This window comes from Chlorocebus sabaeus, chromosome 5 (genome assembly GCF_047675955.1).
Source record: "Chlorocebus sabaeus isolate Y175 chromosome 5, mChlSab1.0.hap1, whole genome shotgun sequence".
NCBI classification, from domain to species: Eukaryota; Metazoa; Chordata; class Mammalia; order Primates; family Cercopithecidae; genus Chlorocebus; species Chlorocebus sabaeus.
The window spans coordinates 52,567,925-52,595,657 of record NC_132908.1 but is presented as its reverse complement, the minus strand read 5'-3'; the positions used below and the strand labels follow the sequence as shown (position 1 = coordinate 52,595,657).

Sequence of the window (27,733 nt, the reverse complement as noted above, 5' to 3'; positions counted from 1 at the left end):
AGCACAAATTCATTCAAACAAAAGTTTGAATTTAATCTCAGAAGATTCTGAAAAATTTTGAAGCCCATTCGTGAACACTCAGTTCTGACCACTCCCAAGTCGCTGTAGAGAGGAACAAATGGAGCCCTAGAGAGAGACTACATGTATCAGTGCCTTTGGGGAGGAGATAAAAATGAAGCTATCCAATCTCCAGAAGTAGGATGGGGTGCAATTAAATTGGGGGAAATTCAGCCCACCAAGTGCCTAAGGTGAGGCTTATCTGTGTTCCTCTGGCTTCTCCTGCTGTGTTGTCAGCCTAGGGGACAGGGTGGAAGCCTGGGCCACCAGATCCTCCATCACCCCCACAAAAGAGTTGCCCTTTCCCTCTCTGGACCAGCCGCCCGCCCCTCCTCCCACAGGACCACCGCTTACCAGATCTCATCAGGCACAAGGGAATGCCGGAAGTGCAGCTGCCTTCTGTTTGATTCACTATAATAAAGCCCAACTCCAATTTTGGGTTGAAACAAAATGATCAGAATGATAATAGCCTCTCTGGGATATCTGCCCAACTCTAATTTGTGAAGCCAAACCACTCCTACCCCAGGGTCCTTGGCATGAATATATTTGCATCTCCCAGCGCTGCTGTACAAGGCTGGCTTATGACTGTCAAAAAAAAAAAAAAAAAAAGCAAAAGACAAACAAACAAAAAAACCTAGGCGTTCCAAATGGAAGTGATCTTAGAGGTTGCACAACCTCCCTCCCCGCAATTCCACCTAACATTGCATCTCCAGCAGACATTGCCTGCTATCTGCTTGCATATCTCCAGAGCTGGGATTACCACTTCCAGCAACAGCCCATTCTCTGTTCTGGTCGAATGTTGCAAGTTATCTTCCTGGACTTCCTACCATTGGCACCATTTCAGCACTTGGACCCACCACACACTCTCTGAGAGGCTTTACATATTTGAAGACATTGACTGAACAATTATTTGACAACACCTCTTTTATATTGGTATCACTACCTACTTGCTGGCTTGCATTAAAAATAATTACCTGTAAGTTCACATCTTCCCCAAACAATGACAATACTCAGTTTACATCTTCCCCAGACAAAGACTTAGATCTTCTAAGGGTCTAAATGTGAATGTATCCCTCTCCCCAGAAAAATTCACACATGCACCAAATTGTGTATTTAATTCAATCCAACAGGAGGTTCTGAGTCCCTCGAAACTCAGCCTTAGAAATGAAAACTAAACTGATCTAAACCTGGTATCACTTGGTGAGCTCTTTTTATTTAAAAATACATGTTAATCTCAAAGCTAAGATTACAGATTTAACCCCTTCCAATCTCCTTTTCCATAGGTTATAAAAAGAGTTATCTGATGAAAAGATGGGTCACTATGACCAGACGCTCTTCTTTCCTAGTAGGAAGTTGATCATAGACTCACCCACCTCCCTTACACAATTTGTAGCATTCCACCTTCATGGAAGAGAGCATTCAGAACTCTACTACCAGATACACAGCCCAGGAAATATTCTTTATTATTCTGGACACTTACATTTCCATGAAGAGAACAACTTTTAAAATAAATCCAAATCAGACACAGAAATCCGCATGACATTGGAACAGTCCATGACACAGAGAGGACACAATTGAAACAGTCTTTATTTACACAGAAGCAGAGAGACAGAGGGATGAGGGCAGGCACCCCAAAGTGACTTCACATTCACCAATGTTTCAGTGGCTTCTGAGACCACAGCAGAGCTGTGGATCCTGGGACTCACAGGGTACGACAATGTGTTACCCTCCAATGCCTCAAAACAAAAGGGTTGGATTAAAAACAAATACCAAGTGTTTCTGGCATCAGCTGAAAAATATCCGAGAAAGAGAAACTATTGAATGTCCAGAAAAATCAAAGTTCTGGAGGCTAGAAATCTGACATTTCTCTGATAGAGAGATCATTGGTCACCGGTTCAGTTTGGAAAATTCTTACGGTTAAGTGATGTGCCTCCTTCATTGTAAATTTAACAGGAGAGCATCGTTATGAGACACGCAGGGCTTTCTTTAATGGAATGGGAACTTTCATGATCTGATATAACCCCTGATTTTAAAGACAGAGAATCTTGAAGCCCCAAAAGATGAAGCCACTATCCACAGGCCACTCAGCTAGTCAGCTGCAGACCCAAGTCTGTAAAATTCTGTGCTGTGCTTTTTCCACTGCACCACACACCTTCTCTGTTTTTCTCTCTTCTGTGACTTTCGAAGGAAATAAACAAATGAAGTGAGTTCAATGGGCTTCTTTACTAAGAAATGATTTCTTTGGTAAGAATGCTTCAGTCTCACATTAGCAAGGCTGGAAAACAGATCATATAGCAGGAACTGGCTCCCATCTGAGTGGTAACTCCCTTTAAGAATTAAGGCAGCTTCGGGGATTTCTGTTCAGCAGGATATCTGGCAAGAGTTGGTAGCTCTCCTTCTCCCTTGTCTCGTTTTCATCTAGAATGAAGGCTAAAAGGTGGGTGCTAAATAACTAGACATTGAGTAGATGTAAACGTGATGTTCTCAAACTAATATTTTACATTTCATGAAAAACAATAATTCTTTAAAAACCTGACAAAATATCAAAAGTGTCAAGTGTCATATACAGTACACAGCACCCTTGTCCCGGGTAACCTCTGCTATTAAAAACAAGCTGCACAAAGGAAGTCAAAGATGACTTAACATAAAGCACATACTCTCTCTCCATTACATGTGGGTGGAAAGGTAAACCCAAATGGTCTCCGAGCACCTCCCCGAGAACTTCCAAGGGCTTTCTGGGTACCCCCACCCTCCCAGGAGACCCAGGTTTGGAGCCAAGTTCCCACCCCAGATTCAGGAGCCAACTTCTGCCACAAGGCAGAACCACTGCGCTGGTTTGGTGTGGGTTCAGCTAGCACCACATCCCCGATTCACGCCGGGAAAAATGTCTGGAGGCAGAAGGGGCCACATGCAGATGGCAAAGAGGAAATGGCAGGCTGTCTCGGAAGCATGCCCCTGCTCTAATGCACAAGGCTTTGCTGACTGTTTGCTCTCATTTCAGACAAGAAGACTCAGCTTTTCACATCCAACTGTTCCAAAGAGTGATTACTGTCATCAAAAGAGAGCCGCTAAATAGTTTCCTCTCTGGAAACCAGCTAGAGGAAAATGAATGGCATTCTCTCCCCCCTTCCCAACCTCCAACACATTGTTCTTTTGCTAAGAAATTTTCCTTTGCTGTTTGAATGAATTTTTACAAATGACAGCCCTGGGTTGGGTGAACCATATTGTGCAGGGAATTTCAAAATATTCTGGGCTGAGAGTCAGGGGATGTGAACTGAAGGTCCAACTTGATCTCTTTAGTTGCTAAGAAACCTTGAGCAAGAGTGACTAAAATTCTGGGTCTTGGTTTTTTCACCTGGGAAATGGGGAGACAGAAGCTATAGCCCTGCAGTCCTCACTGGGCAGATGGCAGGTCATGTGCATAAAAGTGCTTTATTACTAAAAAAAAAAAAAAAAAAAAAAAAAAAGGGAAAAGAAAAATGGTAACACCTAGGAAGAAGTTACCGTTTACGGGAGGATTCAAAGTCACTAATGGGACCCAGACTCCGACCTGATAGTTCTCCTCCATTCTTCAGCCTCACTGTTCACAGGGCTCCAAGACACCTGCCACTTGGGCTATCTCAGGCATTCTGCTGACCTTTTTATATGGAAAGATTCAAAGTCTCCCTATTTTCCCTCTTTTCTCCAGAGAATGACCTGAGGACCCTGACCCAGCAAGGAAACCTCAGAACCCTGGGAGACAAAACCATCTTCCTGCCCCACCTTGGTCCCCTCATAACCCTCTTCATGCAGGATCCACCAGGCTCAATGACACCCCAGTTTGAGGCAAAGCACCTTCTTGACGTGCGAGTGCAGCGGCTTCTTTATTTTTTCCCAAGATCCTGCAACAGAAGCTCCCACAGTCAGAATAAGAATCCCTCCAACAAGGGCGTAAGAGACTCTAACGATAAACAGAAACCCCTCCCAAAGATGCCACCAATTTAGCAAACCAGGAATCATTTCTCTTACTGAACTAAAAGTAACCACCACCACCACCACCAGAGGGCACCAAGTGCAAGTTTGTATCAGAAGTAGATCCAAGTAGAAACTTAGAAATTCTCTGAAACCATCAACCTGTCCCATCCACTCTCAATATTCTCCCCTCCACTTGAGAGAGTATTTCTGGGCTGCTTGTCTCGCCCTACCCTCCAAGGTGCCACATCTAGTGCATGAGAGTTTTTGCAGCCAACTCTCCATTTCTCAAGACCCCTGGTCCACTCCAGGTGGGATTCCCAGAGGGAGGCTGTGCAGGTGTCCACGAACAATAAATTAACACGACAGCCTGCTAGGCTCCCTTTGGGCACCCACCTGGCCTTGTGAGGAGAGCACGGTGAAGACACACATGTGGCCTCACTTGGTCCCTGTCCCCGTTTCCCCAGACAGATCTCAGCAAGCGCAGATGGGTTTCTGGGCTCCATGTCTTACAGAGCAAGAGCAGCATGAGGCCTCAGTAGATGTGGCTTGCCACGTGGCCTCTACCAGCTTGTCTGATGTAGGTACCTCCTGGAACCTGCTCACTAAGGTTCATTTACCCTCTTCCTCCTGGCTCCCATAGCTCTGGGCCATCTGACCACCAAAAGCTGGAGGAATGTTCCAGAACACACAAATCAAACTCAGATTGGCCAGAGTGAAAATTAACTATGAATGTTTCTACTCAAAATCCCTCAAAGCATCTATCCACTGACTTCATTTTAGGGACAAATAAATCTAACTCCCAGGCTGAGGCTCAGACACGAGAGGGGGGTCTAGGGTGGGCAAGAGGAGGGTCTGTCTATGTACCTTCCCTAACCACCCCACTAAACTCAGCCGAATTTTGTTTGATTTTTGGGGTTTTGTTTGGGTGTCTGATCAAAAGCCCATCCTTTGTCTGATTTGGTGGACTAAGAACTTCTGTGCCCAAAGTCTAGGCAAATGTGGTGGAGGTTTCCGACCTCATGAACCTAGCTTCGGCAGGATCCCAAAGTGGGAGAGACTTCCCCCAAAACAACGGGGACAGAACAGAAGTCAATTTCCTGTTTGCTCCTCTCCTCTGAGCTAACAGCCCCCAGGCCAGATGCACAGAAGGTGAACAAAAACTACAGTCACGAAATCATTTGTAATTGGGAAAAGAAGAGAGGATAAGAAATGACAGCTTCCAGGGGAGGAATCCCAAGACGGTGTCCGGGGTGGGAGCGAAGCTGATGCCTGTGACCTGGACATTGGCATGGGGTTCCTCCTTCTCCTCCAGGCAGGCTCAGATGGCCAGCCAGTGTTGCAACTGCAGAGAAAGATGGCGAGGACTTGATGACATGGTGGGGACCGACAGGAGCAAGGGCCAGCTGGCAGGGGCAGCAGGAAGCAGAAAGGAGGCAGAAAAATACTCCCTTCCTTCACGGACCTCAGGGAACATATAGGTCGATTCCCTCATTGTCACAGAGGCCCAGAAAAGGCAGCAGAACCTCCCCAAAGTCACATGGCAAGCCTGAGGCCATGGGCTCGCAGGGAGCCTCCCTGTCCCCCATCCCGATGTTTCTAAGGGGAAAAGGCAGCTCACACTGGGTTTCTGGGTTTTCTGGCTGTGAGGTCCAGCCTTGGGCAGTGCACAGCAGGGAACAGTCAGGGCCCGCCTTTGTGATCTCCACCCCAGAGGTTTAGGCTGCACCCACCTGGAACTGTCTGACATCCCTCTGAGCCACCAGGTGGTGCTCGTTCTCCGGCGTGATGCCATAGGCCAGTCTCTGAAAGGAAGAGAAGAGGAGGAGGCCTCAGCTTGGCCCAGGGACACCCTTCTGGCAGCCTGATTGCACCCCCAGATGAGGGCTACCTGCTATTTGACCCTGCAGCCCCACGTGGATAGCATTCGGGGTCTGTACAAGACACCTCCAGCCTTGTTTGTGGAGCTGGTCCATTGAGTCATTCATTCAGCCACTGTTTCTTGAGCTGCCTACTGTGGTCAGACATGAGGCTAGGCCCTGTGGATCCAGACTTGAAGGAGACCCACGCAGTCTCTACTTTGGGGAAGCTTACAGCCCATGTAAGGGACTAGCAATGAACAAATACACACATCGTCTTAGACCCAGAATGGAGAAAGTGCGGCAGGGAGAGTGTGGAAGGAAGCCTCGGGCCCTGCAGGGAATCAGGGAAGCTCTCCTGCAGTGGAGGCACGTGTGGGGTCTCAGGCCGTGTGTTCTGAACCAACAAGTGATCACTGATAGCGGGAAGCCTCTCCACTCCCAAAGTGTGGAGAATAGAAGGCTCAGGTCCCAGTTCCCACGTCTAGAATGAGGTCACTGAACACCGATCCTCCCAATGACCAGGAACAGAGGTCCCCAGACTTAGGGATTTCACAGACAGGAAACATATCACAAAGAATGAGGGTGGGGACTCTCTGTCTGGTACTCCCTTCCTTGAGTTTCTGCGCAGCTCCCAAGGATGCCTTCCATCCTCATTTTGTTTACCTGCCCTTCGTTAGAATGTCAACTCCATAACGGCAGGAATTTTTGTCTAGCACCTCGTATATTGCCCAGTATATATCTGCGTCCCAATAAGTACCTTCCAAGTGAGTGGATAAAGGAATGAAGGAATGAAATCTTTGTTTTGTAAAGTAAGGATATGAGGAAAAGACTACCACTATTAGTTTACGAAAGAAAGGGTATTTTAATCAAACAGGAATGACATAATCTCAGAATAAAGGGCACTGTTTCCTAAATATTTATATAAATGTGTGTGTGTATATGTATATATGTATGTATATATACACACATGTACATATATATACACATGTATAAATATTGACATATATGCAGAATGCATAGAAAGAAAATATAGTTCAGAAATCTCTGGTTTAGGCTGATCAGATTATTAGGTTCCAGAAAGAGGCAGGTGAAAACCAGAAGGAGCAGGTCACAGTGTGCTTGGATGGGGAGAGCTGGGACATCTGGGGAAATGACAAAGCTTAGACGGAGACACGAGAGTGAGCTGGGTCCAGGCAGTCTGTCTAATCAATCCTTAGTGAACTCTAGGGCTGATCTCACCCCCGAGTAACATGTACTGAACACCTCCTGCGTGCCAGACACTGTGCTAAGTACTTCCTTTTTTCCAGGTTAGGTAATACTATCCTCAAGATACACATGTGGAAACTGAGGCTCATGGGGGAAAATAACCTGGGCAATGAGGTGGGTCCATGTGACCCTAGTGTCTGTGTCCTTCTGTCTCCCTGCCCCCACCCCAACAGGAATGAGAGTCCTCCCGTCGTCCCCCTCAGCCACCTCCCACCCTATTCCCCTGGGGAGGCCCAGAGCTCACCTCCCAAAGAGAGCCCTGCGTGCTGAGGAACTTGTAGATGACGTAGATGGGCACCAGGACCATGGAGGACAGGGCAATGCCCCACCCCACCCAGTTGGCCCAGGGCGGGAAGATGTAGTCGTCGTAGGTGAGTGGCTTGAAGTTAATGATGCTGACCACAACCACGAACTAGAGATGGGCAGGGAAGGGAGAGAAAGGAAGACAGGGCAGGAGAGAGACAAGAAAGGAAAGAAAGAAGGAAGTGGAAGAAAGGTGGGAGAGAAATAAAGAGCAGTGAGCATCACAGCAAAGGGAGGAAATAAGGAAGGAGAGAAAGAGAGAAAGATATGGAGAAATGAGAAAGAATCAAGAAGCAAGTGAGAATCAAAAGGAGGCAGATATGACAGGGAGCAAGAAAAGAGGAAGAACAGAAGGTGACTTTGGAGGAGGCATAACAGCCCCCAGGAACCTGGCCCCAGCTCAAGAACCCCCGAGTAAGGTGGATGTCTGCCACATTATCCACAGGGCCGAGCAGCCCAAGTGACCCTTCTGAATGACCAGGGCCTCTGGATCCCAGAGCTTCCTCCCCTAAGAAGCAAATATCCCCACCCAGCTCCATCCTGGACACAGCCCCCTCCCCACACACAGGGCTTCCCTGCAGACACTACACACCAGGAGGAAGGCGGGACTGACGAACTTCCAGCATAGTCTCCAGTATAGACCAGGCCTGAACCCCATCATCTGCTGGATGTCATTGCTGAACCTGTCCACTCCTGTGCACACACAGAGAAGGGCTGTTACCATGGCCCCCACGACAGCCAGGGCCAGGTCCTCCCATGAGGTTCTGGCCCGAGCTGGAGAACAGGGCAGTGAGGCGAGATGCTGACATGCAGAACTCAAGAGAGTTGGGGATAGGCACTTTGTAATGCAGAACAACGGAGAGGACAAACTCTAGGACAGTATCCCCTTTCATGTGCCACCCCAATTAACCTGTCAGAGGGAAACCTGGGCTCAAATAGGTGAGGGGATTTGCCCCAAGTTCCGGAGCTAGTTGGCCTGACTCCAAAGCCCAGCTCTTTCCTCTTGCTCTGAAAATAACAACAACAACTATGCATAGAGCACATTCCCTGTCTTAAATCTGATAGGAGAGCCCAGACTCTTCCATTGAATCTCTTTCTGAGTGGCAGCAGAGTGAGAACTAACATGTTGGTGTGACACTTGTGGGGAAAAACAAACAATGAACACATTTAAGGGTTTGTAAAATATTCTCTCGGTTCATTCCAGAATAAGTTTGCCAGAAAAAACACAGGACACCCAGTTAAGTTTGAGTTTCACATAAATAAATTTTAAAAAAATAGTATAAGTATGTCTGATGCAATATTTGGGCTATTCTTATACTAAATAATTGTTATTTATCTGAAATTCAAGTTTAAGTAGGCAACCTGTGTTGTGTTTGCTAAATCTGGCAACCCCCTGGTAGGATGAATTCTATGTCTCAGGGGTCAGCATTTTCCTAAGGGTTCCTCTTTCAGGAGCTGATGCTGGATACCTCAGGGGCCTTTGCAGCCTCCTGTTAAAGGCAGGTTCATCCAAAGGTGAGCCAAGGATTGAGATTTGTTCCCAAAAACTGACTTGTTGGACTCTGGAATTTTCGGTGGCTGCTCTGGAAATGGAAGGCCTCTCTGCACCTCCAGGTTAAAGGATTATAGGAGGACTGGGAGCTGAGGCTTTTCCACACACTCACATACCATAAAACCAGGAAACTCCGATGGCTTCCATGAGGACAGCAAAAAGGATGGAGGTGCCCGCAGCAAAGGTGTCCAGGAGTGTCAGCACATAAATTCCACCCTGGCACAGGAAGAGAAGAAGCCAAGAGGCCCTCTTTGGTCAAACGTGGGAACTGATTGTTGTGTCCGTCAACTCTTACCTGCCCCCTGTCCCACTTGCTCAGAACCCTATTTGAGAACACAGGGCATAGGGTTGTGGTGCTGTTGTATTGACATCACAGTCACCTCAGTTTCAGCAAATAAAGAGTTAGATGGGTTCCAAAGGGACTTTTGCTGCCCCTCAAGTCAATAAGCAATTAACAGAGCTGCATGGAATCCTCAACATCAGAGATGGAAGAAGACAACTGGGCCTAACCCTAGTGGGTCAGGCCGCTGAATTGAGGATGCTGGATCCCGCATTGTTCTCCCTGAGCTCAGCCTCAGTTCCAAGGCTAGGAATGTTTGACTTTATTGAAATGCAGCCTCAGAGGCCCCCAGGTGACCAGAGACCAACCCTTACTCACCTTGGTTATGCAGAACAGGGCAAGAAGGAAGGTGCCGAAAGTGACGCCAAATGTGAAGAGTTTCCGGTGTCGCTTCAGGACCTGGAAGTCGTCCGCCAGGCCCGTGATGATAGCCTCCATGCCTCCCATCTGGAGGGAACCAGGCGGGGTGGGGTGCGGGAATGAGGGTCTCTCTGGACCTCAGTCTCAGGCCCCAGGGTTCCTAGCGCCTCCTGCAGCCCAGGACTCACGCAGGCTGCCTTGCCTCTCTTGAGAAATCAGCACGTCCTGCCTTCTTCCCCATCCTCTTGTCCCATTTCTGTCCTGTTCTGAGGCAAACTCAGAACTCAGAAACTATGCGGGAGAGGGTTAGGGTTAAGTCAACTCCTGTCTCCCCTACTCAACAGCTACCTGTCTCCTGCCTACTCAGCCGGAGTGGGTACAGATAAGCTGATAGTGGAGTGAAAGCAGTAAAACACCAAAATTCGTGTCACACATTTACATGTCAATAAGGGTCTCTGGAAACAACTCCTGCAGAAGAGCTTCTAGTGATGGGAACTTCAGGCAGCAGTTTTTGATGCGGATTTTTGGCTGCCTTTCTAATGATCAAGCAAAGTGGTCACTTCAAACTCCAGACTCTTAGAGTCTGAAAGGGTCTCATATCCCACTGCTATGGGCAGATTGCTTCCTTATGAGGACACTGTGAGGGCAGATAAGAAGCACGCAAGCTACCACTCTCCTCTCCTCTCCCCTCCTCTTGGCAGACACTGTAAATCAAAATCAGTATTCTTCATTATAAGCCCAGAAGCAGCCTCAAAATCCTTCTCAACACCCTGCTCCTGACAGATCTGATGATTGAAAGCAAAAGGCAGTGGAGGGAAACTCAAGTGCCAGCTCTTCCATAAGATTTTTTGCAAACTTCCAGGCATGATGTACTAAGTAAGGGTAGACATATCTGAATGTCAGTACAACAGCACCACAACCCTATGCCCTGTGTTCTCAAATAGGGTTCCAAACAAGTGGGACGGGGGCAGGTAGGCATAAGGCTGACTTGTCTGAAGTCTCTTCTTACTTGGATTTCCAAGATGTCAAAGGGATTCCTATGGCTCTTGGCTTTGGCCTAAGTCTTATCTTTTTGAGTGAGGACTCACTTTTTTTTTTGTCTGCATTTAAATAGGGCCTTCCGGAAACAACTATTAACCTGGTGTTTGAATAGTGGGAACTTCAGGCCCAGCACTGTGCGTTGGGGAAGGGAGTCAGGACCAGTGGGATGGGGGACAGGTATCCTGAGCAGGGTCACTCACTGAGCTGTCAAGGCCCAGCGCCAGGAGCATGATGAAAAACACGACAGCCCAGAATGTAGAACCAGACAGGGTAGAAATGGCCTCTGGATACAGGATGAACACTAGGCCAGCTCCTGTAAGAAACATCAAGGACCTCATCAATGGCTGAAACCACTGGTCTGAGCTGCACATAGTAGGGGAGCATCTGGGGGCCCAATTGTTCAGTCATGTGTGGGTGGACAGAACACAGGTCTAGAGATAACAGATGAAGTCAGCATGAACTTAAGCTCACCTGTGCATCGGAGAGGTTGACCCCCAACAGCCAGGCTGGAGAGCAGTTCCCTGCCTGGACAGCTACAGGCTACATGCTGCAAACTCCACCTCCTATACTCTACAAGGGATCTACTCTTACTCACAAAAGCTTGGGGTCCTCAGAAACCCCAATTCAATTGCTCACTAGCTGGGTGACACCAGACAACATATTTAGCTTGAGTCTCAGTCTTCCCATTTGTAAAGTGAGTCTATTGACACTTGCCTGGCAGCCTTGTGAGAACTAAGTGGAGGTATTTCAAGTGCTTAGCCCAGGGCTGGTACAGGACATTCCAAAATCTGTTCCTTCCACCCTGACTCGCAGGGTGCTTGGGGCCTGGGACTGCTTGGAATTCCCACTAATAACCTCAGGGGAAAGTCAATCACATTGGTGGTTTGGACACCTCCATGGACAGCCTAGCGGTCCTACAGCCATATAAGAGCCATGCAGCCAAGAATAAGGTGGGCTTCTCAGGTCCCTCCTCAGTGGGCTGGGGCCCAGGAGGGCTGCCCACCCACCTTCTGTGGCCACATCCTCAATGTTGACCTTGTGTTCATGGGCCATGTAACCGAGGATGGAGAAGATGGCGAACCCAGAGACGAAGCTGGTGATGCAGTTGATGCTGCTGGTCAGCAGGGCATCCCTGGGGGAAGAAGCACCAGTGAGGTCAAGTCCCTTGACACCCTCAACCCTATGCATTGACTGCCGGGCTGGCTATAGAACCTGCAGCCTGGCCCCAGCATCAAAGGCCATCCCCTCTTCAGCAGCTCCTGCTGCCACATGGATCCAGGGCCCCACCATCACTGGTGCAGGAAGTAGGCTAACTGCTTATAGATGGAACAGCCCGATACCAGAGTCTACTGGCAAACTTCTGCCAGGGAATTGAGTCGCCAGTCTCCTTCAACAAACATTCCATGGCTGCTCCCCAGTGCCTCCAACTCCTCATCCTGTCATTCAAGAGCTTTGCGAAGAAGACCCAACCTTCCTTATACATTTATCTTCCAAGACTCCCAAGGTGAACTCTGAACAAACCATAAACTGGTCCATAAACAAACCACTTCCTTGCATTTGCCTGTGTTGTCCCCCTTCTCCCCCAGTGCATGCTGTCCACTCCACATCTGCCTAGCATAATCCTGACTATCCTCCAAGGCTTATCTCAAATTCACCTCCATGCACTGGTTTTCTTCTGTCAGGCGGCTGATCACCCCATTTCCTTACCTCCCTATAGCCTGTCCCGCTGGTATGAATTCATCAGCCTCTGTCATGTACCAAAGACACTGTGATTCTGCCTTAAGCCTTGGATAGAGTGTAATGGAAGTGGACCCAAATTTGTGCCTGTGCCTGAAGTCCCCACAGCACTGGGCCAGCAGGAGGTAGCAGTGAGTGCTTCCTGAACTGAGCTAGATCATGGCCTTCTGAGTCTCAGTCTCCTATGGAGTCTCACCTTGGACCCAGCCAGGCCCTCAGCAGCTGGGATATTCCACCACTGCCTGCCTGGGCATCTGATGGACAGAATCCATACTGAAATCTTCACAGTTCTGCTCTGTCACAACTACCCATCTCCCAGTGCTGGTAACCTCAACTTTTCCCATTCCACACCCCACATTTGTTTAAGAGGCATCCTGAAATGAAATGTAGTCATCAGAACCCTTAGAGGACATGTTGCAGTTTACAGAATGCCCAGGATGGTTCACAAGAAGAAAATTTGGCTTGCCCAGGGAGAGTTGGCTTCCAGACCAGAGCCCTCGCTGCCATCCCCACTAAAGTTAATCCCCAGGATTTAGAGCTCTCGGAATTCTGAGAAGAATCTTACCTGTAACAGTTGTTGTCAAATTTGTTGTAACTGGCAAATGCAATCAACACTCCAAATCCAGCCCCCAAGGAAAAAAATATTTGAGTTGCAGCATCAATCCATACCTGAAACCAGCAGACAAAAGCCATCAGCCTCTGCTTCCAACACCACTGGAACACCTCACTGCTCTGGAAGGGCTGAGAAACCCTGGGGATGCTCTGAGACCAGAGGAAACATGGTCTGAACCAGAGATGGGCAGCCCTGGCAACTCCCTTCCCTGCATCCTGTACAAAACAACTGCAGAGAGAGGCTGGGCCTCTCTAGCATCTCCCAGCCTTGGGTAGTCATGAGTGAGCTCACCCTGTAGGAACTCATTCACTCCATTTCATGCCCTGATTTTCAAAGAAAGTTAACAAAATGAAAAGTTCTAGGCTAGAGTGTGAATGGGGCAAGAACACAGGGTTATGGCCATCTTAGGAGTTACGGAGATGGCATTTTCAGAAAGTGAGGACCATTCCTAGTAGGCTTCTACAAGCCATAGACAATGGTGACTCCTTGGGGGCCAATGGGGCTTACTTATTCCATCCGTTGGGTGATAAAAGCACATGGCTGGAGGCCTGAAGATCTGAATTCCTTTCCAACTTCTCTGCCTCATGTTCTAGCCCTGGTCAAGTTTATTTCTCTCTGTTTCCTCATCTGTATAATGGGGATAATTATACTCCACCCGCTCAGACTAAGAGCTGAAATTCAGATTTTTTTTTTTTTTTTTTTTTTTTTTTTTTAAGCCAGGGTCTCACTCTGTCACCCAGGCTGGAGTGCAGTGGCGTAATCTTGGCTCACTGCAACCTCTGCCCCCTGGGTTCAAGCATCCTGAGTAGCTGGGATTTCAAGTGCACGCCACCATGCCCTGCTAATTTTTGTATTTTTAGTAGAGACAGTGTTTCCCCATGTTGGCCAGGCTGGTCTTGAACTCCTGACCTCAAGTGATCCACCCATTTCAGCCTCCCAAAGTGCTGGGATTACAGGTGTGAGCCACCACACTCAGCCTTGCAATTCAGATTTGAGAGATATCTGTCATGCTCCCACTGGTGTTAGTCCAGGCTTCCCCAGCTGTGCAAACAGAGGACAGCATGATCTGATGGGGGAAGACAGATCTGCTCCTTGATACTGCACTGAGGGCTTAGCTTCTACACATCTGAAAGGCTTAGCATAAACAGTCACAGAACAAATAGAAGTCTGACTTATTTTGCAGTTTACAAGGCTGATTCGTGTCCTATGCTCTGTTATCTTTCTGGCAGCTACTACGAAAACAGATTTTCTCTTGGTTACTAGTCTATAACATTGCAGTATGTTGGAGCATTACAACTATGGAGATGCATATTGGGATGCATCCCTCTTCATCCTGTGCTGCTTAGGCCTGCCAGGATTTTTATGGGTTCAAATAAAGAAGCCCGGAGAATTGTAAGATAGCATGTTGAGGTGTTCTCACTGAGGGGCCCTGCAAGAGGAGGCTGGAAGTAATCTCAGCAGTTATCTTAAGATGCTCAAGGTACTGAGTACCTCTACGATAGTCTGTGCTCCCACCCTCCCTGCTCTGCACTGGACTCCACTACCAAATTCACCCACTTTCACCATAATTTGGGCCTCTGGACAGGGGCAGTGGTTGGATGAGGGTGTTGAGGAAGAGAATTGGCAGGGCCTCCCTGGTGGCTAAGACTATCCTTGTGCTGACATCACAGAATGGTGGCAAAGACCAGGTTTGGGGATCTGAGAGTAGCAAGAGGGCAGGGGGTGGCTGGGGTTGGCTAGGGAGCTGTAGGCACAGGACAGGAGCAAGGTCCCAGGACATCATGTCCTCTTCACAGGGAATTTATCTCCTCAAAAAGAGTAGTCTGTGAAGACCACCAGATGGAACCGCAGAATCTCAGGCCTCCAGAGAGAGACGGGTGGGCTTATGGAGACTATCAGGTGCAAATCCGCATTGGTCAGATGGGGAAGCTGCCGCTCAGACAGGGAAGGATCCTGTCCAAGGCTACACTGCACATTTGTGGCAGAGCTGGGACCAGATTTTCCATCATCACCTGCTCCTGAAAACCCTCCCACAAGCCTGGCCCAAGGCTTGGTGGTCACTGAGCACTGACCGTGGCCTCTTTCAAGCGGTAGAAGTCGATGTGCAGGTAGGCATTGATGCCGTTGGAGGCGCCGGGCAGCGTGACGCCGTGAACCAGGAGCACGAACAGCACGAAGTAAGGCAGCGTGGCTGTGATCCACACCACCTGGGCAATGGATAAGTTCAGGTGAGAGCCTTGCTCTGGCCCCAATCCCGTGGTGGGCTGGCGGGGCACAGAGTCCTTTCCCAGTCATGCTCTTTCCCACCTTCCTTTACCCAAGGCACATGCTACAAATTCCAGTTCTAGGCAAGGCCCTGAGGCAGAATCCAGGGCTAGACCAGTAAACGGACACAGGTCACACCCTAGAGAAGCTCAAAACCCAGGGTGAGAGTCAGCTGCACTGGGGATAGTACTATGATGGAAGCCAAGGGCACAGCAGGGCAAAGACTAGGTCCTCATAGCACAGGATGCCTCCCCATCCACAAAGCCACCTCTCCTGACTCCTTCAAGGAAAGACTCTTGACTCCATAAAATGAAGAGCTTTCCCATAGATAAAGCTCTCTAAAGGAAAAGAGCCTAGAGAGGTGGTGAGGTACCTGTCATTGAAGTTGTCCAAGTGTCGCTATGAATACAGCCATTGGCAAAGGATTGCCTAGATCAAGGTGCAGTTCATGGACCAGGCAGAACTAAGTACCCCCACCTTTGTGCTATCCCCTTTCCCCATCAGTTCTGCGTCCATCACACCATTGCTACTGGTTGCTGCATGCACCTATCTGACTGGCAGGATATTTAGAAATCTCAGTCTCTCTCTCTCTCTCTCTTTCTTTCTTTCTCTCTCTCTCTCCCCACTCTCTTTTTCTCTCTCTCCATCCTCCCTCTCTCTCTTCTTGCCCTCCCCTCCCTCATCTCCCTCTCCTCCACTCTCTCCCTTTTGTTTACATCTTCCTCTTTTTCTTTACCCCCCTTCAAGCATATTTTCTTTCTTAAGCACATTGCCCAGGAAGGGATGTGGCTGGACAGAAAGCAGAACTTCTGACCATTCTTCATCTTAGCGGGAACAGATGTGGGACACAGACCATGTATCTTGTTCAGGAACACACAAAGGAAGAGATTATTCCAGACTAAAAAGAAACACCCCATCCCCTTGTCCAGGTTGGAGGAACAGAAAAGAAAGGTAGAGGCAGGGATGGGGGTGTTATGTGGGTTTCCTTGCTGTTCCTTCTCAACCTCGGCTACACATTCAAATACCCTGGGGGATGTTATAGGTAAAAATGTTAAAGCTCAGATCCCATTCTTGGAGTTTCTGATTTTAGTTGGTCTAGCATGGACCTGAAATGAGTATTTTTTTAAAGCTCCCCAGATGATAAAATTGTGCAGCCAAGGTGAAAAATCACCACTAGGCAGAGATAGCCATGGGTAGCCTTGAAGAAAGAAGGCTGTGCCCAAGTAAAAACTCAGGTTAAGGTCAAGGTAGTGAGACTCAAGGAGGACTCAGCTGAAACATGAGAAGATCTATAACTTAAATGCCAGATGGTTCCACCCCCGCAAAGCCCTGGAACTACGTAGCCCCAAGAATCTTCACACATCCCTAAGGAGAAAGTGGAAACCTTGAAACATGAAAGTTCTTTGCCAGGATAAAAAGATATGGGCTCTAAACAAAAATGGAGACACAGAAAATAAAGCCATATGTTTTTCATACTTATGTTTAAGGATGGGGATTTATCCTCTTCTTTTATTTGTCTTTCCCACTAGATCATGAGTCCCTTAGAAGTAAAATCCTACATTTTTCAAACTTGAATCCCCAGAACCTGGCACATGTGAGTCCTAATAAATGTTTATTATATGAATGATTGGACTAGGCAGCAGTGTAGATAAATGATTGGATTGTTAGGTAAATGGATGGATGAGTGGATGGTTGGATTATGATTGGGTAGCTGGTTAAAAGGATGGATAAGGTGATTAGGTGGGTGGAGGGTTGAGTAGATGGATGGATGGATGGATAAATGGATGGATAGATGGATGAGTGGGTGAGTGATAAATCAGAAAGTTAGTGGATGACTAAGTCAAAGAATAAATGCATGAACAAGTGAATGAATGAGTAACTGAGTCAGCATGGGAGTGAGTAAATGCATAGTGGTAGTCACATCTTCTGGGCTCAGAAGGAATCAGGAAAGCCTCCTCTGTTTCATGTTATCCACTTGTTTCTCCATCACTCCCTTGTTCTAAGAAGGTCTTTGTGGAAATGGGATTTCCACTTGTTTTCTTTCAGGGAGGCAAGAACAGGAAGGCCAAATTGCATAACAAATAAGGAGGGAAACATGCCCTGGAAAGTGAAGCTGTTGCATATGGGTGACCTTATGTTAATCAATCTTGGATTCAGTCTCCTGATCTGGGACAAATAGGTGTAAGCTCTTGGCAAAAGGCACAAGGAGGAGCTCTCACATCTCCTTCTGATTGGTTCTAACTGCTTTGGTCTCCTAAAGCTTATGTCAATAGCTGCAGCCCAGCTGCAATGCCCAGCCCAGCAAACCAGGTGAGACTACACTCCTGTCATCAGAAAACAGTATCTTGACTTCTGACTCCAAGGAATCTCCCATTGGGCCTGGAGGTGGCCCTGCATTGGCCATGTTTGATGGCTATGGATTCAGTTTCCCTAAGGAATACATCAGGTCGTGACTGAGCTGAGACCCTGACTATTATAGTCAAGCATCAAGATAGCAGGGAACTTGTTTTGTCTGTGCCCATGCGTTCAAAGCTAAACCATCTGAGTCCTGTTGAAGATTCTCAGAATTGGCAGTGGGTGTTACTTCAACTGCCTAAGATCTTGTGTTGAAAGAAGGATTCCTGGATATTTGGCCAACAGTTCACTCATGCTCACATGTACCCTGAATGCACAATGGGTAAACAGAAGAAAGGCTTGGGTTCTGTCATCTCCACCCCAGGCTTCTCAGCTCTCAGAATTCCAACTTGCAACACAGCTCTGGCCATGAGAACCTAGACTTAGTCCAATTTTGAGCACAAGATCAAGAAAGTAATGAGCAGCCCATTGGTCTTGGCAAATATCCTTAGTCCCTAAGGGAGGTCACTGCTTTCTATCACTTTAAATCCATACCTGTTGGTGTTTCTATGGATAATTTGTGAGATTCCAGGGTGCCAAATTCAAACTGATGGCTCACAATCAAAATGAGGACCTTGGCTCCATAAAAGAAGGAACTTTCAAATTGATAGAGTTCTCTCAAGGGAAAGAGCTGCCCAGGAAGGTGGTGAGGTGCTTGTCACCAAAGTTGTGCAAGCCTTGCTACGAATCCAGGCATCGAGCAGAGGGCTGCCTAGATCAAGGTGAGGTCCACAGACCAGCAGCATCGGCATCACCTGGGAGCTTGTCAGAAATGCAAATTCTCACCTCATCCCCACTGAATCAGGCTCTCTCAAAGAACGACCCAGGAATCTGAGTTTTAGCGAGCCATTTCGGTGATTCTTACACACATGAGAGTTTGAAAAACACGGCCCAGGACCTGCTCTAAGGTTGACTTGGAAACAGATGACACATGTCTGCACTTTATCACTGTGCATCTGAATCAATTTATCCTTTACTGATTAAGAATTCGTGATCCTCTGAACTGGGTTTTAGGGACATTTTCACTAACAATAAAGACATAATTTTACAAAGCGGGATTTATGGGGTGTGGGGTAGGCACTGACGTTACTGAAGAAAATACCAAGCTACAAATATTTTAGTCTATGCCTCACTCATGTGTGAACGATGCTGTTCATTATAATTGAGTCCAATCCAGTCACTGAAGCAAGCCAGGACCAGCACAGCCTTCACTTGCCAAGACTGGAGGTATGAACATTTGCAATTCATTTGAGGCCAGCTCTGAGGCTGTGGAAGCCTGCTAAGAAAAGCTCAATGTCCTGTTCTAGGTTCAGTCTGGAAAGAAATAAGCAATACTCTTGGTTTTCTCATAAGCCAGTTTATAAAAACAATTAAAGACAGAGTACAGGAATGTCCTGAGTGAAGCTCCCCATTCTAGAAATCTCATCTAGAAATCTCATCTCCATGGACTGCCTGTGGCATGCCTGCTTAGGGACTTATGCAAAATGTGGGCTATGGCTTCGGATGGCACATGCAGAGGGGACTCATATTCCTCTCTCACTGTGTTTCTACAAGGGGGACTTTCCTAGTGTAATACCCTGGTTCGTGCCTCACCACCTTCTCTGCAGGTGCATTTTGGGAAGAACTGAGCATGCTCAGCCCCACTCCTCCTGGTCTCTTTTGCATCAGCCTGCCTGCAGACAACATGTACTCCACTCTAGCCAAGAGCCAAACTAAGTGGGACAGGTTCTACTCCCTTTGGTGATGGCCGTGGGGAACCCAATCTCGGAGTGCAATATTAGAAGTCTATGGTTGTCCTATGTCAAGGCCAGAAGCAGTATAAAGCTCATACATCTTCTGCAGTTCACAGAGGTGGGCCCTGTCTCCCCCCAGGGTCTCTGTCTGTGCCTGCAGAGGCCAGGAGAACTCTGTTCCTGGTACCTAGGAAAGGTGCAGCGAGTGCTAGACCAGGCTGGCCTGGGACTTCCGCATCTCTACGGCTTTGCTTATGTAGTTCCTTCCACTGAGAATCCCTTCCCTCCACCCCACCTCTACCTGTGCCTGGCTGACCTTGTAGACCCAGCTCGAATGCCACCTTCTCTATGGTCTTTGGAGACACTTTCAGTTGAAAGAGCTTCCTTTCTCCACTAACGCAGCATCTCACACTTTTTGACCACGACTCATGCTAAGAAATACCTTCAATATCAAGACAAAATACACATAAACTTACAGATTGCTGTAACTGAAACAAAAATTCCAACAGACAGCTCTTACTTTACTATGTGCAATGATCTCTCATTATCTAGACTTTTTCATTTTTAAAAAGTGTGATGACCCATTAAGCTGATTTAATTACGGTTTTTAAACCCACTGTTTGTATTTCTATTGAAATGTAATTCGACTACTGGATGTGAAATTATCTCCAAGGTAAAGTTAAGCTTAAAAAATGACAAGATATATAATACTGCACATAGTTTGTGACCACTGGTTTTTATTAAATGGGGATGCACACATATGTCTCTGGATAGAGACCCAAGAAGCTGGTGACATTGGTTGATCCATAACCTGCCTGCAATACACATAGACTAAAGCAACTGAAGAAGGAACCTGTCTTATTCTCGCATCACTAATACTAGCATCAAGCCTGGTACATAGTAGGTGTCCATAAGTGGTTGATAATTTGAATTAAATTCAAAAGAATACTTAATGAAGTTCCCCAAACTTATATACCCACCCATCCTTCAATCTCCCAATAAATATTTACTGAAGACGTACTAGGTGCCAGGCATCAGAATGGTAATGGTCCTATCCTGGTTTTGCTAAACCCTAGACTTTCTTCAAGCCCTGGTCTGCATTTTGTTTGAGTGTTTTCTTAGGGTAGATACTGTGTCTCCAACATGCTTATAGGAAATTCTATCTTCAGTTCTCGATGGATTTCATCCCTACTGGCTGCTGCTCCCCTGCTACTTTCTTCACTCTCAATGGTATGACCAAGAACTCTAAGAGTATCAGAGAGAACTCTGGTGCACACCCCCTTTCCAAAATCAGTTGCCTAATGAGGCTTCTCCCAAATGAACAACCATCTGATTAAGGTAGACTGTTGAGGTGTGGCCCCCAATGAACTCACACCTGTGTGTAATTCCCTCCCATATGGGCACTAGGTTTCACCAAAACACTTGTTTTAGCCATCGGGACAATAGCAAGAATGATGCAAGCAGAGACTGGAAGAGCTACTTGTACACCATTGGGGCTTGTCTGCTTGGGACATGTTCTTGGAACTCAATTGCCATGCTCTGAGAAGCTCAAGCACCATAGAAAGTCTATGTGGAAACATTCGAAGATGCTCTGGTTGGCAGCTCCAACTTAGCTCCCAGCTAGTGCCAACTGCCAGCAATGTGTATGCACCATCTAGAATAGTCAGCCCACCGAAGCCATGTAGTCCAAGGAATATCACATGAAGCGGAAGGACCACCCAGCTGATCCCAATCAACCCACAGAATTGTGAGAAACAATAAAATGGTTGTTATTTTGCATCACTACATTTTGGAGTGGTTTGTTACACAGCAGTAGCTAACCAGAACACTGGAAAGAACATTTCCCATTCACATCCTCTTTAATACAGTCAAGCTTCTAAATAGACCCTGTAGAGCCCAAATGGGGTTGTTGTTCCCATGATATTCCTCAGGCTAAAAATCAACAGGAGCCATTTCCTGAATATTACACACCCTTGAGAGGCTGACTACAGGGAGACAGTGTCACCCAAGTTCAGAATGCCAACTCTGGACTGGCCCTCATGGGTCATCTAAACCCATGCTCTTCTCGTCAAGGCACCTGGAACTCTGGGGGTACTTATTTCTGTATCGGAGGAAACACAAAATCCAGCATACATCTGAATATCTTCTAGAGCATTGTTTTTTTCCTCAAAAATTCAGAGGGGGGATTTATTGATTTTATGGTCATATTCCAGAGTAGGATGCAACATTTGCAAGAAGATTTAGGTCGAGATTCAAGATTTATCAAGGGCATATTGATAGCATCTCTAGACTTTGTCCTGAGGCCTTTGGGGTATCCCAGTCCCTGGTCTCTGCTATTAAGGAAGCTTTGGCAGGAAAGTGTGAGAAACTCTGATCCACTTATACCCCTTCAACCTATTGTTGGCAAGACACAGACTTGGGGAAGGGAAGGGAAAGGAAGGGAAGGGGTTTGTCTAAGTCAGTGGCAGAATCGGGGCTTAAGCCCAGGCTTTGCACTTCCAGCTCCATCTTTTTTGTCCACCAACTACATAATTATTGCTAGAAATAATCACACCCACCAAGTTTGATATCCCAACTGAAAGAGAAACAAAGAGATATTACCTTTCCTGATGTCTTCACCCCTTTCCAGAGGCTAAAATACAAGACGACGACGACGACCATCAGACAGAGCAAGAGCTGCCACTGGGGCAGGCCAATGTCGTGAATACCGCTGCTTTCATGAAGGTGCAGAACACCACGCCTGCCCAGAGGAGAGGGGAGGGGACCAGGGTAAATGGTGTCAGGGAGGACGACGGGGAACGTGACCACAGGCCAGTCCCTGCAAATGCACACTGATGGAGACAGGACCTGGCCACTCTCCCCTAACTCGGGGGTCCCAGTCACTGCCATGCACCACAATGGGCCTGCCCTGGTCAGCCATGGTCTGTGCCCAGGACCACTCTGTCCTAGGAGAGGCAAATCATCTGGGGAGATTCCAGGCTTATGGCTGCTTTTAAAAGACAAAAATCTCTTAAGTGCCTGTTGCTCGCCTACCCTTGGAGTAATAAATAGGGAAGGTTCCTGTCCTCATAGAACTCACACTGTAAAGAGGAGTTCTCAGCAGGAGGGAGGACTATTTTGCCCCCAACCCCCACCCCAGAGGATATTTGGCAATGTCTGAGATGTTTTTTATTGTCATGACTTAAGGAGAGGTGGTGCTACTGGCATAGAGACTATAGATGCTGCTAAACATGCTGCAGTGTACAGGACAGTCTCCAATAACAAAGAATGACCCCTCCCAAAAGGTTCATATTGCTGAATCTGAGAATCCCTGGTCTAGAGACTGAGACAAGAGTGAGCATTTCTCCTATTGGAGAATAGCTACTAAAGCTAAAGATATGCTTACCCTGTGCCCTAGGTATTGACTCAATAGAAAATTGTACACATGCTCACCAAAAGACATGCTCTAGAATGTTTATGGCAGCATTATTCATAATAACCCCAAAATGCAAAGTACTCAAACATCCATCAACAGTAGAATGAATAAATTAGGATATATTTATAAAGTGGAGTATTTTTTTTCTTTTTTTTTTTTTGAGACAGGGTCTTATTCTGTCACCCAGACTGGAGTGCAGTGGCACCATCAAGGCTGACCGCAGGCTCAGTCTACCCAGGCTCAGGTGGTCCTCCCACCTCAGTCTCCCAAGTAGCTGGGAGTACAGGTGTACATCACCACACCTGGCTAATTTTTGTATTCTTTTGGAAGAGACTGGGTTTTGCCATGTTGCCCAGACTGTTCTCGAACTCCTGGGCTCAAGCGATCCAACTGCTCCAGCCTCTCAAAGTGCTGAGATTACAGGTGTGAGCCACCACATCCGGCCTAAGTGGAGTATTATACAGCAATTACCTCCAGAGGGATGACTCTCGCACACACTGCTGAGAAAAAGAAGTCAAAGCCAGAAGAGCACTTCCATCTGACTCCAGTCGTATAAAATTCATCAACAGGCAAAACTGACCTAAAGGATTAGAAGTCAGGAGAGGTGTACTCTGGGATGGCGGTGAGGGGGTTACTGACTGGGAGAGAACATGATGGGGACTTCAGGACACTCATCATTCTCTTTCCTGAGCTGGGTGAGGTTACTGGCTGCGTTCAACAGGTATCATTTTCTGAGCTGTCACTTGATGACAGTCACTCCTTTGGAATATGTTAGCTATCAACAAAGTGTTTGTTTTTTTTGTTTGTTTTTGTTTTTTGTTTTTTGTCTTTTGTTTTTGTTTTTAAGACAGAGTCTTGCTCTGTCTCCCAGGCTGGAGTACAGTGGTGCAACCTCGGCTTACTACAAGCTCCGCCTCCCGGGTTCACACCATTCTCCTGCCTCAGTCTCCTGAGTAGCTGGGATTACAGAAGCCCACCATCATGCCGGGCTAAATTTTTGTATTTTCAGTAGAGACGGGGTTTCACCATGTTAGCCAGGCTGGTCTTGAACTCCTGACCTCAGGCTATCTGCCTGCCTTGGCCTCTCAAAGTGCTGCAATTACAGGCATGAGCCTCCGCGCCCGGCCTGGTTTTTTTAAGTAAGAAAAACAAACAGTCCTAAGGTGGTCTGAGAATATTGGGGTCCCTTGTACAATCTACAATGAAGAAATGATAAAGAGAATTGTAAACAAAATGACCGTTTGCTAATGAGAATCTAATCAAAGTCAGTTAGGAGCTAAGGAAAGGTCAAATAAGACAGACTGCTGAAACAATACAGCAGGTCCCAGGGAAGAGGGGTTCCCCTGACCATTCTGCACCCTTGCAAAGCAAAGCAAACAGAACTGGGAACAACTTGGTGTGGTATTTGCTCTGCACCCTAATCGTTCATTCCTCACTGAAGGCCCACTGTGAGCCAGCCCATCTGGGCCTTGGACACACACAGGAACTGCTCGTGCACCGTCCTAACTCTGCCTTAGTGGGCTTGTATCGTAGCATGGGAGGCAACACTACATGCAAATTCACAATAAAGCATGACACATGTTGGGAGGTTCAAGGGAGCTGCAGGGGCCTCCACAACGAGTTCCCACTGGGTTCTTCTCTGTGTCTCACACTCAGAGGCAACAGTCAGCTGCACATTGTCCAACACCCTTCAAAGCCCAAATCCAGTGTCACCTCTCCTAGGAGGCCCCCCGATCACCCTTGATAGGAATCCTTCAACCCTTCCAGTTCCTGTGGCTCTTGACTCAGTTGCTAAGAGAGTCTGCCTGTTCCTGCAAGGTCAGGGCTAACTGTAAACAAGGGTCTCCCAGGATGAGGAGGTGAATAACCATTCCTGGTCCCCAGTGCTAAGCCCAGAACTGGCAGTTAGACCTGTTAGCTCATGAGAGATCATTGGATTAGAAACAGATAAATGCTCCCAGCCTTTCTTGCTAAACCCAACAATCCCTCTACTACTGAAAATGAGATTCCAGGATCACCCCAAGGAGAACGAGGAAGGAAAGAGGGTCAGTCTCCCACACACTCTCAATCTTTCTCTTAGCAACTCCTCCCCTCACTTGTGGCAAATTTCTAACCCTTTTGCCCAGATCTTTCATACTGCCCAGGGCACCACACATTTTCCCATGTGGAAACTTCCCTGTCTCATTTTATAGGCGTTTGCGCTCAGCTAGAGGTCCATTCAGAAAGTAGCTGCTTAATAGATTTACATAGCCAGGCATGGTGGCTCATGCCTATAATTCCAGCACTTTGGGAGGCCAAGGCAGGCGGATCACCTGAGGTCAGGAGTTCGAGACCTGCCTGGCCAACATGGCGAAACCCCATCTCTACTAAAAATACAAAAATTAGCTAGGTGTGGTGGTGCATGCCTGTAATCCCAGCTACTTGGGAGATTGAAGCATGAGAATTGCTTGAACCCTGGAGATGGAGATTGCAGCAAGCGGAGATCTTGTCACTGCACTCCAGCCTGGGCAACAGAGTGAGACTCCATCTCAAAAACAAAACAAAACAAAACAAAATAAAATAAATTTATACTAAGGTGTTAGAGGCAAACAGCTTAACATATCATCCTTCCCTGGAAGGTGGCTTTAATTCCAAAACACACATTAATGGCAAAATTGTACACACCTGCAGTGGATAAGATCAATTGTCTGTCTGCCAGAGGCAGATGACAGCCCTTGCTGGAATTGTCACGAATGATGCAGGAAGATTCCAGGCTTGTAAGGAAAACATATACCCTGAGTCTGGAAACTTTCTTAGCTTATCCTTGGGTAGGAATTAAATTTGTTTCCAGGCAGGCGAAAGAAAGGCTGAAGGCCACCAGCGATGCTGGTTCATTCACTCTTTCATCATTTATCCACTCAAAATAGATGTCTGTTATTTGAAAGAATGTGAAGAAAAATATAAAAATGTGGCACAGAAATTGTCTGAGCTCTGGGGTCAGACAGACCTGGCTTCTCACTCTAGCCCTACCACCAGCTCCCGTGTGACCCAAATCCTTTTATTGATTCCACAAAGTCTTTCTGCACCTCTGCTCTGAGCCAGGCAGTGTGCCAGGGGCTGGTGGCATGGCTGTGGAGAAGCAGGTGATGGCTCCAGCCCCCTGGGGCTCTCAGGCAAGGGGACAGTAGTGAGTGTAAGCATTCTCCATCACCGAGTCTTTCCCTTTTCAGTAAAAGGGCTCTGATAAGGGCCGAGTTATAGAATATCAGATAATAATACCCTGAACCCAGGAAATGCTCAATAAATGGTAATTGTAATGATCATTATGGTTGAGTCCTAGGCTTCAAGGAGCAGCAGGTATCAGCAAGGGAGTTAAGGGTACCCAGAAAACTCAGTAGAGGGGGTCAGTTGGGGAGACTGCTGTGAAGGTGGCAGGTGCCTTCTCTGCTGGCAGGAAAGGTGACAAGTGGTACACCGGTGTTGGGGAGGGAGCAGTGGGGAGAGGGGATGTGAGCATGCGTGAATGAATGAGCAGAGTTGGGTAGGTCATCAAGGTCTACCCAGACCAATGCCCCCTCCCCAGAATGGCCCCCATCCCTGCAGCTCCCAGGCCAGCTGTTGTGGCCTTAAACTCTCACCCTGCATCATCTCCCCCATGCAATCAGTTGGCGTGTCTGGTCCCCGCTAGTGCTGTCTCTTGGTTGCTCCCTCCATCACCACCCCCACTCTCCCCATCCCAGGCCAGACCCACATTCTGTCTGTGATGGTTAATATTGAGTGTCAACTTGATTGGATTGAAGGATGCAAAGTATTGTTCCCAGATGTGTCTGTGAGGGTGTTGTCAAAGGAGATTCACATTTAAGTCAGTGGACTGAGAAAGGCAGACTCACCCTCAATCTGGGTGGGCACCATCTAGTCAACTGCCAGTGTGGCCAGAAAAAAAGCAGGCAGAAGAACATGGAAAGACTAGACTGGTGTAGTCTTCCGGTCTACATCTTTCTCTGGTGCTGGATGCTTGCTACCCTCGAACATCAGATTCCAAGTTCTTCAGCTTTGGGACTTGGACTGGCTTCCTTGCTCCTCAGCTTGCAGACAGCCTATTGTGGGATGTCACCTTGTGATCATGTGAGTCAATACGACTTAATAAACTCATATGGGCTGTATATCATTAGTCTGTCCCTCTAGAGAACACTGACTAATACACTGTCCTTCCAGAGTTATTGTAAATGACTCCCACCCTTTCCCAAATCCAGTCTCTCCGTCTCCTGTCAGGCCCCTTAAATCCACTGTCTGTGCCACTGCAGAACCATCCATCCAAAGTGCTGTTCTAACCTTGCCACTCTCCTGCCTCCAAAGCCTCAGAGGCTTCTTAGCACCTAAAACAGTGGTTCTCACTGGGGGCAACTTTGCTCTTGCCTTCCAGGGACATTTGGCATGTCTAGAGAGACATTTTTGGTTGTTAAATCTGGAGAGGAGGGAGATGCTGCCGGCATCTAGAGGGTAGAGGCCAGGGATGCTGCTAAATATCACAGATACACAAGACAGTGTGCACCCCTGTCCCCCAACAAAGAATCATCCAACTGAAAAAGTTGAAAGCATCGAAGTCCAGAGGATAACAATGTAAGTCTCTCAGAATCTGAGGCCTTCCATAGTCCATCCCGTGCCAAGTTCATCCCCGGCCTTGCCACACCCTGCCTTTCACCCCTGGCAGCAGCAAGCTACTTGTCAGTCCCTGGTCATAGGGTGCATCCATGGCTCTGGGCCTTGGAACCTTCTGTTCCTTCAGCCAGAACACACGTCCGAGCCTAATTTGTCTACCTGGCAAACTTCTCATCCTGTTAGTCCTAACTCAAAATGATCCCCTG

General features: G+C 47.5%; 1 protein-coding gene across 3 annotated transcripts in view; it reads right to left on the bottom strand.

The window, feature by feature from the left end:
- Positions 1–1,626: 1,626 nt before the first annotated feature.
- Positions 1,627–27,733, bottom strand: part of SLC6A2 (solute carrier family 6 member 2) — a 49,754-nt gene continuing 23,647 nt past the window's right edge. For 2 of the 3 annotated variants that reach the window (XM_007993331.3, XM_073015381.1), the window contains exons 5-15: positions 22,076–22,214; positions 15,155–15,289; positions 13,035–13,138; positions 11,740–11,864; positions 10,933–11,045; positions 9,650–9,778; positions 9,108–9,207; positions 8,032–8,132; positions 7,381–7,548; positions 5,742–5,813; positions 1,627–5,353 (exon numbers count right to left, since the gene is read on the bottom strand). In XM_007993331.3, the coding sequence (XP_007991522.3) occupies positions 5,330–5,353; positions 5,742–5,813; positions 7,381–7,548; positions 8,032–8,132; positions 9,108–9,207; positions 9,650–9,778; positions 10,933–11,045; positions 11,740–11,864; positions 13,035–13,138; positions 15,155–15,289; positions 22,076–22,214 (1,210 nt within the window). In that variant the 3' untranslated portion in view covers positions 1,627–5,329. The remainder of the gene's footprint in view (positions 5,354–5,741; positions 5,814–7,380; positions 7,549–8,031; positions 8,133–9,107; positions 9,208–9,649; positions 9,779–10,932; positions 11,046–11,739; positions 11,865–13,034; positions 13,139–15,154; positions 15,290–22,075; positions 22,215–27,733) is intronic. The other variant, XM_073015382.1, reaches the window with a different exon arrangement.